Source organism: Ovis aries, chromosome 9, assembly GCF_016772045.2.
Source record: "Ovis aries strain OAR_USU_Benz2616 breed Rambouillet chromosome 9, ARS-UI_Ramb_v3.0, whole genome shotgun sequence".
In the NCBI taxonomy this organism is placed as follows: domain Eukaryota; kingdom Metazoa; phylum Chordata; class Mammalia; order Artiodactyla; family Bovidae; genus Ovis; species Ovis aries.
This window is the reverse complement of record NC_056062.1, coordinates 28,435,808-28,452,692: the sequence shown is the minus strand read 5'-3', so window position 1 is coordinate 28,452,692 and position 16,885 is coordinate 28,435,808. Positions and strand designations below refer to the sequence as shown.

The 16,885-nt window shown below is 48.0% G+C and overlaps 1 protein-coding gene across 9 annotated transcripts in view; it reads right to left on the bottom strand.

The window, feature by feature from the left end:
• The window catches only part of MTSS1 (MTSS I-BAR domain containing 1), a 162,134-nt gene that overhangs the window by 135,607 nt on the left and 9,642 nt on the right, over positions 1-16,885 (bottom strand). For 8 of the 9 annotated variants that reach the window (XM_042254143.1, XM_027972910.2, XM_004011648.5 and 5 more), the window contains exon 2: positions 2,676-2,737. In XM_042254143.1, the coding sequence (XP_042110077.1) occupies positions 2,676-2,737 (62 nt within the window). Of the gene's footprint in view, positions 1-2,675; positions 2,738-16,885 lie in introns of those variants that run through there. The other variant, XM_060393658.1, reaches the window with a different exon arrangement.

Sequence of the window (16,885 nt, the reverse complement as noted above, 5' to 3'; positions counted from 1 at the left end):
ACACACTAAACAAAAACAAAAACCCACTTCAAAGCATATTTCTTGAAGAGTTGGCACCAACTGCAAACCATGGAAAAGTTAGCTTTACGCTCTGAGATTTATAAACAACTCATTCAAATTTATAATTAATATCTGACCCAACAGCTGTATTTACTCTCACTCAAGTCAAGGCCGATCTTCCAAAAGAGCCAGCTGTAGAGGTGCCTCAAGTATTACACGGTCACCAGGGCTCCCGTGAAAACAAAGACTGTGGTCAAGTGTGAGGAATTAAGAGCTTTTAAACACCGCCTTCCGATGAGCCATTATTTCACGGACTGCTTCTGTCACAGGACATCTTAGCCCTCTCTGATGGCGCAGAGCGAACATGCATCCATCAGCAGGAGAAAGGAGTGATTCAGTTTACACGCTCCAAGAGTCTGCCTCTTCTCTGGTCTTACCCTCATCTACTCTCTTAATACAGAAAATTAAACCACGGGCTTGAGCTTCCCATGGTGCTCTCAACCAGGCACTAGTAGCTTGACAAAATAAAGAAATGGTCTCTGCCTCATGGGGCCTGTTGTTTAACATATATGTACACACACACACACGTGTGTGTGTGTGTGTGTGTGTGTGTGTGTCTGTGTGTGTGTATGTAGGGCTTCCCTGGTGGCTCAGAAGGTAAAGAATCTGTCTGCAATGCAGGAGACCTGGGTTCGATCCCTGGGTCAGGAAGATCCCCTGGAGAAGAGAATGGTAAACCCACTCCAGTTTTCTTGCCTGGAAAAACCCCATAGACAGAGGAGCCTGGCAGGCTATAGTCCATGGGGTCACAGAGAGCTGGACATGACTGAGCAACTAACACTTTATATATATAATATGCATATTATATCTATACAGGGTTGGCTAAAACGTTCATTTGGGTTTTTCCATAAGCTGTAACAGAAAATCCTGAATGAACCTTTTGACCAACCCCAATATATTATAATGTACTTTGTACCAGTGGGGTAAGATTGCTTTAAGTCTTATTCTGTATGTTTTAAGACAGCCAATCAGGTAATTATTTTAAGTTTTAGCTGCTTCTTTGGTAAAAGGAGAAGAGCATCTTTTCCCTGGTCAACTCTGAAAACCTGCCAGCCAATTAAATGAGGCCAGATAAGAAGAGTGTGGGGGGAGGGGTTGTACTTACATGTTTTACAACAGGAGGCAACCTCCTACAGGAGGTTTGAAATGAACCTATTTGAAACGAACCACAATGGCGGTAGAGTTGGGGGAGAGGGTCTTACAATCTGAGAAGAATAGGTTGGATCTGATCCAAGACAAAGTAATCATAGGTTCTTAAGCAAAGAAATGGCAAAGGACTCAACAAGCAGCAAAAGGGCCATACTCTGAAGCCCATGGTCCATCTGAATGCCCACTCATCACTCTGGAAACCCCAGGCCCCACGAAGCTGAATAATGGACTGGGAAATTTCCACACCTCTCAGGTTCTCTCCTAACCTACAGGGGAGCCAGGGAATGCCCAGTCCTGTGGCCAAAGTTCTGGGCAGGAACCCCTGGGGTCAACAGGCAAAGTCCTAAGAACATCATGTTACTCCTCCCTCCTCTGTCTGTCATCCACATAGCTTCTTATCCCAGAAAATACCTATCTGCTTTGTTCTCTGGAAAACCATCCCCGTACACCCAAACCAACCCATGTCACCCCCACAGCCATGACCAGGGTCATGAAAACAACCTCTTTTTCAAATGTACCAGCTCTCTTGAAGCACCCACTAAGTGCAATCACACCCCTCTCCTCACTGATTTTAAAAGCATATGGCTTTAACAAGAAGATGTTGCCTTATTTTCTACTGTAAGGCAAATGATGTATTAACAAGCACATGATGAGGCAATAATAATAGCCCCTTAGAGCAGATTAGCATTAGATCTCATTGTTTTAAAACAGCTTTATTGAGACATAATTTGTATACCATAAAGTTCACCCTTCTTAGATGTGTAAGATAACAATTTTTCAGTAAATTCAGAGCTATGCAAATACCACCACAATCCAGTTTTAGAATATTTCCATCACCCCAACAAGGTTCCTCATGGCCATTTGCAGTCAACCTCCTTTCCCACTCCTAGCCCCAGGAAACCACTAGTCTCCATCTGTCTCTACAGATTTGCATTATGACAATTCATGGAAATGGAATTATACAAACTAAGCTTTAAACTCTGTAAGGATAGACAGGAAGCAGAATGAACTGTGGAGCCAGACTGCCTCAGTTCAATTCCCTGCTCTCTCATTTACTAGCTGTGTGAATTTGGGTAAGTAATTCAGCTTATCTGTGCCTCAGTTTTCTCATCAGCAAAATGGGATAACAACTATACTTATCTCTTGGGGTCATGAGATTTAACTGTTACCATATACCTGGCATGTAGGGAACACTCTTTATATGTCATCCATGACTACCTTACATATAACTGACTTTTCATTTGACCTTCAAAATTCCAGTGGAAGGAGGCAGAGCAGATATGAGTTGATTTCACATACAGCAATCAGTGGTCAGGACACATGGCTAGTAAGTGGCAATACCACTGCATGCTCCTCTACCTGTAAGACTTCCAAAAGTAACCCTAGTTCAACTCTTGGGTCCCTGTTCTTACATCCTTTGTCTAAGGCTGCTGCCATTTTCTTGGAGATGACATGCTTCTACTTACCGAAGCTGGGACTGCAGTTTTCCGGCTTTGTTAATGAAATCTTCCCAAACCGGATAACTCCCCTATAACAAAACAAAGCCATCAATCAGTAAGTCCAGCTGTGATAGATAACTGATGAAGACACTGGTAGCACACCCAACTCCAATGATAGGTGGGTCCAAATTCTAGATATGTGGAACATATAAGACTCTACCCTGAACCACCTGATCATGCCTCTGGCTGTTCTCCTCCCTATCCCAGAAGGCAGAGAGGAGGGAACCAGAGTGTTTGCAGCTCCTCTCCAGGACAGGAGGCTACTGGCAAGCACTGGATGGTAAGGAATCTTCCTGCAATGTGGGAGACCTGGGTTTGATCCCTGGGTTTGGAAGATCCCCTGGAGGAGGGCATGGCAACCCACTCCGGTATTCTTGCCTGGAGAAGCCCCATGGACAGAGGAGCTTGGCGGGTTACAGTCCGTGGGGTCACAAAGAGTTGGACATGACTGAGCAACTAAGCGAACAGTACATCATTAGTCTAGCAGAATCTCAAGGTTGGGAAGTTACCTAGATATAGCTGCTCAGCTGATGGCTTGAGACCAGCATCTACATACTACATGGTTATAGGTGGTTCCCCAGCGTATTACAGCTAGCAGGACACTCGTCACCCTCCATGGCAACTTACCTACATCAGCCAAGCTTTCCTTTCTATCCACGCAGTCCTACTCCTAACCTAGGAATCCACAGAGTTAAATCAACACTGCTTCCACATCCATCTTTTCAAAGAACTAAGGACAACCAGCACATTCATTCACAGCATTCCTTCTTTCAGCTCTCAACCGCAACTCCATTTCTACACGGGACCCTGTCTCACATCCCCACAGTGTCTTGGGGATACTCCATTATTCTCTACTCTTCTAAGTATAGTATGCGCGTGTGCTTAGTCGCTCAGTCGTGTCCGACTCCTTGCAACCCTATGGACTATAGCCCACCAGGCTCCTCTGTCCATGGGATTCTCCCAGCAAGAACACTGGAGTGGGTTGCCATTCCCTTCTCCAGGGAGTCTTCCCAACCCAGGGATCGAACCCAGGTCTCCCGCAATGCAGACGGATTCTTTACCATCTGAGCCACCAGGGAAGCCCTCTAAGTATGGTGCTTGAGACAAACCCTAAATTGCAGGTGCAGTTCTGGCTGGGGCAAACCAGAGTGGGGTCTGACATAGCACATTAACTGTACACTAAGATCAGGTAACCAACTACGAGTTAGTGCAAAATAAACCCAGAGAAGAGGAAGCCGTGGTTAGAGAAGCAGTATCTGGCACTAGGTCATTTAAAGGGAAGCCTGGCATGCTGCAGTGTCTGGGGCCGCAAAGAGTCGGACACAACTGAACAACAACAACAAGATCAGGTAACCAACTAAGAGTCAGTGCAAAATAAACCCAAAGAGGAAGCTGTGGTTAGAGAAGCAGTGTCTGGCACTGAATCATTTAGACATATAACTACCTCTAAACATCTGGCGGATTATGGTTGTAGGATAGAATATAAATGTTATGAACCTTGACAAGGTAAAAATAACATATGACACCTCTTGATTTTGTCATTAAGGAGAGAGGATGGAGAAACTGTAATACAGTGAATCATCTCATTTTTTATTATAGAAGCCCATCAATCCCCAGCTAGCCTGGAGCACAGGACAGTGGGGCCTTCCGTGGGAGCTGTGGACTTCTGTAAATACACTAAAATCTTCCAATTAAAGCTATGCTCAGGAAAAAAAAAAAAGAAAAAAATAAGTCCCATCAAAATAGACTAAAACTGAAAGTGAGTTAAAACATAATGATTTCAGCTTTCTAATTTTTCCCCAAATAATTTTAATAACCTCTTCCCCCCTTATTCTTTATCAGTTATTATTTATTTTTATTGAAATATAGTTATTTATAATGTATCTTTTTCAAATTTTTGAATTTATTTTTTAATTGAAGGATAATGGTTTTACAGAATTTTGTTGGTTTCTGCCAAACATCAACATGAATCAGCCACAGGTATACATATGTCTCCTCCCTCTTGAAACTGCCTCCCATCTCCCACCCCATCCCACCCCTCTAGGTTGTCATGGAGTCCCAGTTTGAATTCCCTGAGTCATACAGCAAATTCCCATTGGCTATCTATTTACAGGTAACGTATGTTTCCATGTTACTCTCTCCATACATCCCCTTACTCTTTTAAGAGCACACTTTCTTAACCTTGCCACCACTGACGTTTTGAGCTAATTTTTTGTGTGTGTCAAGATGGAGGTGGGGGGCTGTCTTGTGCATTACAGGATGTTCAGTAGCTACTCCACTCACTAGACGTCAGTAACACTCATGGATGTCACCTGATGTGACAAAATGCCCCCAGACATTGTTCCTATGGGGCAAAATCCCCCCTGGTGAAGAACCACTGCTTCAGAGGAATGTCTGAGAAATGCGTTTCTTCTAGCAAAGAAGTTATCTGAAGCTCAGCAATGTCTTCAGCATTACTTCATTTCAATTTCAGTTCTCTTAAGGTAATTAAATAATTATTATTTTGAAAATATGCTGCACAGAACATCTGTTCCAAAAGTGTGTTCATTTATATATTTTGAGTCTTAAATCAACCATGAATATTCATTGGAAGGACAGATGCTGAAGCTCCAATACTTTGGCCACTTGATGCAAAGAGCTGACTCATTGGAAAAGACCCTGATGCTGGGAAAGACTGAAGGCAGGAGGAGAAGGGGGTGGCAGAGGATGAGATGGTTGGATGGCATCACCTACTCGATGGACATGAATTTGAGCAAGCTCCGGAGCTGTTGATAGACAGGGAAGCCTGGCGTGCTGCAGTCCATGGCATCACAAAGAATTGGACATGAGTGGCTGAACAAGATATTTCTCAACCTATCAAGTCTGTCTGAAAATGCGCAAGATGTCAGGAAAACCATCTACCAAACATTAAAATGGAATGTTTCTGGGAGCTGAGTTTGGACCAATGTGTTGTGTTCCTGTTTGTACTTTCCTCCATGCTATAGTTTCCTGTTCTTTTTTTTTCTTTTAAATAGGGTCATACATCATTTTTATGAAAACAAGGTAGTCACCACTACACTTAAAAAAATTTAAGATCAAATTAGCGGTTCTGGCAGTAACAGCACCGTGAATTTACAGTCCACACAGCCCCTAGAATCTGTTTCACCCGGGCTGCTAGATCACATCCATCAATTCTGCGTCTGTGCGCTGGGGACCTGCTCAGCCCAGCTGCACGCTCTGGATTTATTCCTCCAAGCGGCAATGTGCTCCCGTGGGACACTGAGCTGCACCAGGCCAGGGAGTCTGCCTGACTGGCTCCTGGCAGAAGTCCTTTGACAGCTACATCTGAGCTACTGACACCAATACTCATGCACAGGTCTGGTCATCAGCTGCTAAACCACTTAGCCTCCATCCCAGCTCTGTGCCCCAAGGGGTCTCTTTAACCCAAGAGCATAACTTTGTTTGTTTTTGAATGGAACCTCTAAGGGCTCAGGCTACCTTTCCAGGTCTACTAAGACATTATGGGGAATCCCACCTATAGCATTTACCATTTTGTTATCAATACCAAATAGGAACATGCCTTCTATTAATGTATCTACATCCAGGTAATCAGGGGTAAGGACCAAGATCAGAGTCCTCTGGCTGGGCACTAGAGATCTCTGTTCAGATGGACTTCAGCATCCTTCAGAACATGAGAGCGTTACCAACCAATTATAGCCTCATCTAGCTAGTCCTTCCCTTTCTGGTAGACAAGACAGCATGAGAAGCTTTACGAAAAGCCTGAGGATGTTCACAGACACTGAGCATCAACTTCCAGTCAAAGCAACTAGCATCTCCCATCTGCACACAGGACATGAGAACTAGGCCCCCTCTCTCCAACACCAACCACTCCTATCCACGGAACCCCCACAGAAGGTCACCGAGATGATCCACAGTATTCACCAGAATGGCAGGAGCACCAAATCCTGAGTTCTAGCCATGGCCCTGGCAGTGAACGATGCCGGAGGGGGGATGTCACTTGAACTCTCAGGCCAGCTCTTTACAATGGTCAACCATAAAAAGTTATAATTCCATCACCATTACTGAACACTGACATCACGGAACACTGAAAGAACGTAGGAAAGAAATAAGGAACACAAAGGCCAGGGCCCAACCTGCTGGCTAGAATCTCAGCTCTCCCCACCTGCCACGTGACAGCGGGCAGGTGGTCTGACTCCGGCAAGTGTCAGTCACCACTGCCCCAGACTGGTGCAAGGAGGAGGTGAGGTCAGTCATCCCAAGTGCCCAGAGCAGTGCCAGGCACTCCGTAAGGGCTCAATAACCTTTGACAGGTTTGATCCGAGCGTCTGCAGGCTCCCAAGAATCTCCTTCGGGATGCTGGGAGAGATGTTTACAACTCTGCGGGTCGGGACTTCCCTGGGGGTCCAGTGGTTAAGACTCTGTGCCTCCACTGCAAGGGCAGCGGGGTAGGGGTTCGATTCCTGGTCTGGGAACTAAGATCCCACAAGCTATACAATGTGGCCACAAAACACTCCTGAGGTCAGAGGGTCCACCCAGGCTGTAATCCCTCTAAGAACAGAGCCAACTGTGCATCCTGAGTTCCCCATAGTTAACGCAGACACGGAGAGAGACAGCGGGACACACAGTGTCTGCCAGTGTCTCTGCCGCTCCTAGTACAAGGCGGACGGAGTACTCAAACCCCAGACGCATGTGCCTGAAAACAACTGCTGGAGCCACTTTAAAAACGACTTACCTGCCCCCACCTGGAGCCTCATTTCAATCTTTACCAAATTAGCAACAAAAGGAGGGTCCCCGCTGCAATTAGGGGGTACAGCACCCAGCTCTCCGCCTACGAACACCCACTCTGCCAGATGAAGGCTGCCAACAGCCACTCTCTCCCGACCTTATGATATTTGACAGCCTAGATATTTGACAGTCTATCAAAGAGTATCAGGCCCACCTGTTTTAGGCAATATATAATTTAATGGATTCTAAAAAAAAAAAAAAAAGAACTTCTAAGAACAGAAGACAAAAACCTCCTTGTTGAGAAATGTAAGTGTGTAAACGTTATTAAAATTTAAAAGGCAAGGTGATGTTGGGTTGTTCCCGATTTGTTTTTTTCTTTTTTTTAAGTTTTTTTCAAGGAAAAAAAAAGTTTCTACCCACCTGAAAATAGTTTTACTACAAAAATTCAAAAGCTTGGAGGGAATGAAGAAGGGACTTGGAAAATGAAAAGGTTACTGAGAGAAAAAAAGCCCTGGGTTGTTCTAGACAACAAGGCTGGGTAAAGGGGAGCAGACTCAAATTTCAGAAGAAATTTGCCAATCAAGGCACCGTAGGCACTGAGAGGCCTTGTAGAAAGCAAGTCCAGTGTGGTCCTTAAATTTCTAATCTGCGCTGCCCACTAAGAAATCCCAGAAAGCTGTCTCTTGACATTGTGTCTGGAGGGGCTCTATTCACGTTTAAGGAACCCCCAGGGACGCATCCTCAAAACTACGAGAAAGTCTCAACACAGACCCCACTGTGGAGCTCACCAGACAACACAGACAGGTTTCACAGCTTTCCAGACAGACCAAACTCAAGGAAAACAAGACTCCTGCCGAGCACGTGGTTCCGCCAAGTACAAAGTCATGGGCGAAGGGAAACGAGACTCTCCTTCTGGAATCTCCTTCTTGAATTTCTTTGGGAGTGCCGAGGGATGGGGGGAGGGCAGGGAGGTTTTGAAGCCTTGGCAGTTTGTTGAGAATAGAACTCAGATCACACCAGGTTCTGGGAGAAAGGAGAGACCCTTGTTGCTGGAAACTGCTGTGTTTGCAAACATGGGGAGGACTCTTTTTAGCAAGCCACCTGACCTTGCCCACTTCCTACAGGGAGAGAGACGGGGCCTGCCTGAAGACAGGCTCTAAGTCTACAGCCACAGGCAGGTACCCACCACACAGACCCCCACCCCCCACCCCGAGCCCCCACCCCACACCGGCTGTTCTCTCTTCTAACCTCCGGGGGCATTCAACAATCTGGAAAACTCCTACTCAGCCATCAGCACCCAGTTCAAATGTCACCTCCCGCAGAGTATCCTGGGACCCCCCCCCCTTCCCCACTGGCTTCCCTGACATCACACAGTTCACTTCTCTGAGCCTAGGTTTTCCCCACTGAACTGTGGGCTTGAGGACAGAAAAACGGACGGAAGAAGGGAAAGTATTTCCAGTAACAGGGACAAAGACAGGGAGACAGGGAGGACACATGTGGGCTCCTCCAAGGGACACCAGAGTGGCACACTGGCGCTGGGAGAAGCAGGAGATGGCAGGACGGACAGGGAGAGCGTGGGCAGCTGTCTAGGGCAAGGTCCAGGGTTGAACTACAAATGGGGCTTCATCCAAATGGCGGGTGACATGAACCCCAAACCAGTACGGCGACAAGAGAACCTGGCGACCCCATCACATGCCTGAAGGCACCCTGGTCCCCTGGGGGGTGGGGAGGAGAATAAAGTCATCTTCTCATTTCTGAGAAAAAGGCCTACCTATCTCGGTCAATTCCCCAAGAGTTTGTTGACCATTTGAGCAGACAGACAAGCAGGCTGCCCTAGGTGTGTGCTAAGTTGCTTCAGTTGTGTCCAGCTCTTTGTGGCCCTGTGGACTGTGGCCAGGCTCTCTGTCCACGTGATTCTCCAGGCAAGAACGCTGGAGTGGGCTGCTGTTTCCTTCTCCAGGGGATCTTCCCAGCCCAGATTTGAGCTCTGGGGATACTGAGTCCCTATCCTCTCCTCCACTTATCCCACAGCCAAACGGCTGGGCAGGCCACTTGCTGGCTTGGGGTTCTAGTTTGCTTTGTATAAAACAGAGGCCCAGGATGGCATCCCACATAGAGCAGAAGGAAAAAACTGTAACTTCCCGGCCCGGCTAGTTCACAGTGCCCCATGAATAATGCAGCCTCCGCCTCTCCCAGCCCGGCCCACGTGACAGCGGAGCCTCGGGGACAGCTGAGGGAATGAGACACCAGGGCTGCCGCTTGGGGAACACAGAGGAGCCCGGAGCCTGGGTCAGAGGAAGGGCCATTTGAGAGGAGCCAGAGACCCAAGGGGACTCTCAGGAGGAAGGAGGACTTGCCTCAGCTGAAAAAGAAATAGGGACCAGCAGGGACAAGTTACAGGGAGTCAGGTTCCCTGTAACTGGGAGAGCTGGCTGGCCAGTGGCTATGCCGATGAGAACCCAAGTTCTAGACACATGACTGGACAGGCCATCTCCCAAACCCCTTTTCACCTTGATAAGCACCACTGTCACCACCCTCGTCGTTACACCTCACCATGTTCTGAACAGCCGTTAGATGCCTCATAAACAGACCAGCACGTCTCCAACATTAACTGACAATACTATCATCTGGAGATCTCGCAAAAATGCAGTTTCTGAATCTCTTGGTCTGAGGTGGGGCCTGGATGTTCTATCTTTCATCTGAGGGATGCTGAGGCTGCCGGTCCATAAACCACACTTGGAGGGGCACAGCTTGATACACACTTTTACTACATGTTCAAAAAACCCCATGAGGCAGGTGCTGCTGTTATCCCACAGCTGAAGAAACCTAGGGCCAGGGAGGTTGCATCTTAGCACTCTAGGCTGAAATGTGATCCCTGATCTGCCCCTCCAAGCACTACCCTGACTCTGAAAAGAGCAAGCAGCAAGATACACAGACCCGGCCCTAGGACTGCAGGAAGCCCAGTACGCAGGCTGGATCCTGCTTTATATCTGGGTTCAGTAGAAGCCAAAGAATTGATGCTTTTGAACTGTGGTGCTGGAGAAGACTCTTGAGAGTCCCTTGGACAGTAAGAAGATCAAACCAGTCAGTCCTAAAGGAAATCAACCCTGAATATTCATTGGAAGGACTGCTGCTAAAGCTCTAATACTTTGGCCACCTGATGCAAAGAGCCGACTCATTGGAAAAGACCCAAAGCTGGCAAAGACTGAAGGCAGGAGGAGAAGGGGACGACCGACAGAGGATGAGATGGTTCGATGGCATCACCGACTCAGTGGACGTGAGTGTGAGCAAACTCCAGGAGACTGTCAAAGGCAGGGAAGCCTGGCATGCTGCAGTCCATGAGGTCACAAAGAATAGGATACAACTTAGTGACTGAACAATAAGTAAACCAGATAAAGTAGGGTGGGGAGCAAGGGCTCCCCAAACAAATAACCCCTGATTACAACAGCAAAGGACCTGGGAGAGCTGTAATGTCACCTTAGAAATGGTCAGGATCCACAACCACGTGAAAAATAAAACATAAAAGAAAAGCCCTTTGTGCAGAAAACATCACACACCAGATAGACACACACCGGAAATGTTGAGTCACCACCATCAGCGGTGTGATTATGGCTGATTCTGTCGAATCTTCAGGTTTCCTGTGGACACTGGACCTAATCAGCTTCTACCAGGAGGTGGGGGAGCCTGTCCCGAGCATCTCTCCAGGCTTCCATCCCCAGCCCTGCCACCAGGTCCCTCCCCAGGGTGAGTGTGAGGGGTACAGTCCACAGCATCCCTCCCCTTCTTCCAGGGACACCCCTAGGTGAGCTCAGCCTTCAGGGAAACAAAAACAAAGCTTCAAGACCAAAGCAGGAGCACCACTGGACTCCATGCTTCTTAAAGCACGAGGCAGGAATCTCTGACTTCCAGAAGTGGGTACCTGTCACAGCTTTGTCCCCAAAGCCCCCCTTCCCCACCTCATCCAGCAAGACGAAGGGCTCCCAAGGTCCGCTGATGAAAGGAGCTGCGTAAGCCCCTCCACCATAAAACCATTCGTGGGCTTTTATTTTCTGACTGGGGCTTGCCTAATCCACTAATTACCCCTGTCCATCAAGTGGATGACAGCCTTGCGGATAATCAGCGGTTGCCTCCTTACACACCCACCCTCAACCACCTATGAAATAAAAATGCCTATGAAAAGAACCTTACAGCTCTGTGCACACTTCATGGATGCTGGCACCTCCCACTTCAACAGATTTTCCCTCCCACCAAACTCCACAAGTCCCAAACCCCACCCCGGCTGCTAGGAATAACACCTGGGCAGGAACCACCAAAAAGGGCTGTGCCTGTTATGTCTACAGTCATTACTCTTTTTTTAGTGTCTTTCCACTGAATGTCCATCTCTCTGCCTGGATAGAAGGCCCTGATGAGTAGCCATACCCAGTGTCTAAAAGGATCAGTGTGGTCTGCTGGGTGGCTGCCCAGCTTCAGATCTCCCCAGACCTACATCTGGTGACACTTCATTTTCATCTGTAAACGATGACCATGGTCGTCCCCTCCTCAAAGGATGCTAAGGAGGGTAAGTCAAAGCAAAGGAGGGTGCAGAAGGGTGACTAGCACCTTGAACTCCAGAAATGCTAGCAACTGCCATTTTAATGAGTCACGTACAAGGCCACCCATATTCGGACGTTTCATGAGCACCTACGATGCACAGGTTGGGCTTCCCTGGTGGATCAAACGGTAAAGAATCTGCCCACAATGCAAGAGACCTGGGTTCGATCCTTGGGTCAGGAAGATTCCCTGGAAAAGGGAACGACTGGCTACCCACCCCAGTATTCTTGCCTAGAGAACTCCATGGACAGAGGAGCCTGGTAGGCTACAGTCCATGGGGTGGCAAGAGTCGGACACGACTCAGTGACTAACAGTGCTATGCACAGGCACTGGGTGGTGCTTAGAAGAAGCCAAAGTATTGAGGAATGCTGCTGTGTTAGCCACTGATCCCGGAGGGCACCACACTCTAGATACAAAGCCCTGGAAGGTGCAATTGGTACAAACTTCTGGACGGGAGTGATTCCTCACCGGGGTCCTAAATGACTGTAGCCCACCAGGCTCCTCTGTCCATGGGATTCTCCAGTCAAGAACACTGGAGTGGATAGCCATTTCCTACTCCAGGGGAATCTTCCTGACCCAGGGATCTAACCCACATTTCTTGTGTCTCCTGCTTTGACAGGCAAATTCTTTACCACTAGTACCACCTGGGAAGCCTGGAAGAAGAGGAGGAAAGAAAGGACAGGAGGAAGGCTTCCCTGCAAAAGAAAAAGAATTAGCCAAGGATAGGAAGCACAGGAGATCATGCTACATTCAGACATGAGTCACTTTGTTCACCTGGAAGACATCCCAGGAAGGTGCAATCTGGGGGATGAGAGTTGGGCGGGGGGGAAGAGCAGGGAGATCCCACCCACTCCACAAGCTGCAGAGGAGGCTTGTGGTGGCTCAGGGAGGCCCAGGAGCCACCCCCACCTCTTCTTACCCAAAGAAGACTCCCAGCACCAGCTCCCAGAGACTCACCACCAGGGAATGCCTGCTAAACCTACAGATGCCTGCAACCAGCCCCAAATCAACACAACCAGATCCCTGGGGGTAGGGCCCAGGGGTCTGCACTTAACACATTCCCCAGGGGACACTCACGCTCTGATGGCCAAAACCACACACAGATCTGAGACTCATCACTCTAGACAACAGGCCACAGCCGTCTGAGGCCTTGGATACTGTGGCCTCAGCGATTTCTCAGTCCTGATGTACAGGCCATGCTCCTATAGGAGTAATCCCCAGTGATAACCACCTGCACAGGGGAATGTGAACAGACACACATTTTCTGAAAGGCATTTGGCAACGGGTTTCAAAAAAGCCTTGAACGTATGTGCCTTTGACTCAGGATAAATCTTTCCGGGGAAACCACCAATGTAAATCAAGATGTAACTGCAAGGATCTATTTGCAGAAGAGCTGCTCAAGGTGAAACACTGGACACAGCCTGATCACAGATCACTATGGAACTGGGCTCCTGACTCAGGGCCTTTGCACATGCTCTTTCCGTGCCTGGAACACTCATTATTTCTTTGATGTCCACATACTTCATAAGTTATCGCCCAAATGTCACCTTCTCTTTGAGGTGAGGCTTTCCCCAACCACCCTATTTAAAAACAACCACACGGGGCCTGCTCTATCACATACACTTCTTCTAATATACAACACAACTGACTTACTCAGTTTGTCTGTCCCAGATGCCCATCCCTTGTCCACTAGAATGTAAGACCCAAGAGGACCGAGAGCTGAGTCCATTTGGTTAACTGCTGTGTCCTCAGCACTTACAGCTTCCCAGGTGGCTCAGAAGGTAAAGAGTCCACTTGCAATGCAGGGGACGCAGGTTCAATCCCCGGGTCAGGAAGATCCCCTGGAGAAGAAAACGGCAACCCACTCCAGTATTCTTGCTTGGAGAATACCCATGAACAGAGGAGCCTGGAGGGCTACAGTCCATGGGGTCACAAAGAGTCAGACAAGACTGAAGTAACTTAGCACACACATACCCCTCAGCACCTAACACAGAACCTGACCCACAGCAGGTCCTCCAATAGGTGTCAACTAAATCAGTTAACTATGAACAAAACAACGGACCACCACACAGCCATTAAAACTAACCCGGCTTCTAATTACAAGCACGGAAAGCGTTAAGTGAAAAGCTAAGTGGAAAAAAAATTTTCTGGCAGGAGAAAGGCTGCAATAGCCTTCCTCTAAAAGGTGTGTCCATAACCCACTTTGGAATCAAGTGGTTATGGGTGACTTTTATTTTTTACTAACCTGAGGTCTCCAGGTTTTTTTTTTTTCTTCCATTAACTTCAATTACTTGCATAATCTTAGAGAAGTAATCCCTCGAGAAACGCTCTCAAAACATTTGCTAACGCTTCATGCTAAATGTAGGGGAAAGCCTCCTTCTCCATGATTTAATTAGCGTGTCCCTAATTAAGGCCAGCCCAACATCAAAGAGGCCAGGTTCCCAGGGACCCTGGCTCCAGGTCTACTCCTGGTGGCAGGATGACCCCTCGCCCCCAGGAGTGGCTCAGAGTCTCCCAGGGCCCGGATGCCAAGAGCCTGGCCATCAGCTGTCTCCTCCTGGCCCTGCTCCCCGCTACTTGCTTCCTATTGGGGTGCTTCATCCAATTATCCAGGTCCCAGATCACATCCTGCTGGAGAGCGGGCTTTGAAGGTTCAGTAAACAATCACTTCAAAACAAAGAGGGACCATTAAACCAAACTCAAAGACTTCCTTAATGGCCTTGTGCTCAGCTGCTGCCGGGCTGCAGCAAGCCAGGCCTCAGAAGTGAGACTTAGAGGTCTTCCTGGGAACTAATCTTGCCGCCATTCCAACTGCCTCCCCTACACGGCCCCCCTTTCCTGTTGTGCAATCCTGTGGGCTGCAGAGCTGTTACTGGGGAGACCCTGACGGAGGCGGGGGTTCTCCAGCAAAACAAACGTGTCATGCGGTTGTCACCTCGGACAACCATGTCAGACCCTTGTGAACCGCACCCCGCCTGCACCCCACACACTTCCTTCTGTGGACGAGTCAGCAGCCCAATGATTTCACGCTGTTGGCTGGTCCAACTCCCTCCTGAAATAAAGGGAGGCGCAGCTCAGAGGAGGGCCTAGATTTTCACTGCTTTATCTGGTTCGTCCTGAGTCCTAAAGTTATCAGTAGGATGATGATCAAAGTGATCACTGATTTATATCCACTACGGAATCTGAAAAGGAAATCCTAAAATGCTGTAAGAGACAGCTCAGCCCTATGGATTAAGGACACAGACTCTGGAGCCACACTGCCTGGGCTCAACTCCCAGCTGTTCCTCTCCTTAGTTGCATGATGGCGGCAAATGGCTTACCCACTCTGCACTTCAGTTTTCCATCTGTAAAATGGGAATTATGGCAATAACTCCCTCACTGATAGATGCATTTGTAACTACCTTCCTGGGTTGCTGGGAGGATTAACAGTCTCCGTAAAGCACTAGTATAGTGCCTGGTTATACCATACAAATGCTTGTTAAGTAAGTAAAATAAAACCCGGGGGAAGGTTTTGTACCTGTACCAATACCCTCCCCCTGGTTCTGTCTCCCAGCTCCAAATGAGAATCAGAGGTCTTCCCCTGGCCCCTCTCAAAATCTCATGCTGACATCTATCATGGCACTGATTACACTGATTTCCAGTAACTTGTCTGTGACTCCTCTAGACTAAACAACTTTCGGGCAAGGTCACGGATGTATTTCTACCCGCCTCCCCCCGCAGCAGTGCCTGGCAGAGAGCAGGCACTTTGTTGTACTGAATATGTGTACCGCATTCTCTCAAATTATTTACATGCTGAAAATTGAAAAGCATTTCACTCTTGTCTCTATTGCATTATCAAAGCAAAGGTACAGGTTTCTTGTATTTTCGGAAACATCTGAGTACCACTGTGGGCAGGGTACTCTGCTAGAAATTATCAGATTTCTGGGTTCCCTTGTGGCTCAGCTGGTAAAGAATCTGCCTGCAATATGGAAGTCCTGGGTTCGATCCCTGGGTTGGGAAGATCCCCTGGAGACGGGAAAGGCTACCCACTCCAGTATACTGGCCTAGAGAATTCCATGGACAGTCCATGGGGTCGCAAAGAGTCGGACAAGACTGAGCAACTTTCACTTTCAGACATAAGAGCATTTTATCTATTCATGCTAAGCCCTTTGCATATACTTTCTCTTTTAATCCTCCACAACTTTAATAGGAGACTATTACTCCACCCATTTTACAGGTAAGAAAATCAAGGCTCAGGGAACAAGAGTAATGTGCCCAGAGTAATAGAGCTAGGAAGTGGCAGTCCAAGGGCAACCACTTAAGGCAGCATGCAGTGAGTACAGGTAGAATCAACACGCATGTGGAAAAATGCCCAAGAGTGCCTGATGTGATAGAAAGGGGAGGATGGAGAAATGAGTGACCTTTCTGGCGAGGCCTTGAAGGATGAGAAAGATCTCAGTAATGCAAAACATGGCGGAGAAGGTCCTCCAAGCGGGACAACAGCAAGAATGAAGAGCACAGGAAGTGTTCAAAGAAGCCAGGGGATGCAGATTGGGGGACACGGGGCACAGAGCAGGCCACTCCACTACAGTCAATCACTGGGAGGCCCGAAGGCCTGGCTAAGACTGGTGGGCCATAGAGAGCTAGCAGGCAGATGGCGAAAGCGAAAGTTGCTCAGTTGTGTCCGACTCTTTGCCACCCCCTGGACAATACAGTCCATGGAATTCTCCAGGCCAGAATACTGGAGTGAGAAACTGTTCCCTTCTCCAGCAGATCTTCCCAACCCAGGAATCGAACCAGGGTCTCCTGCATTACAGGCGGATTCCTTTCCAGCTGAGCTACCAGCGAAGCCCCAGTTGGCAGGTAGGAAGAACCCAAATATG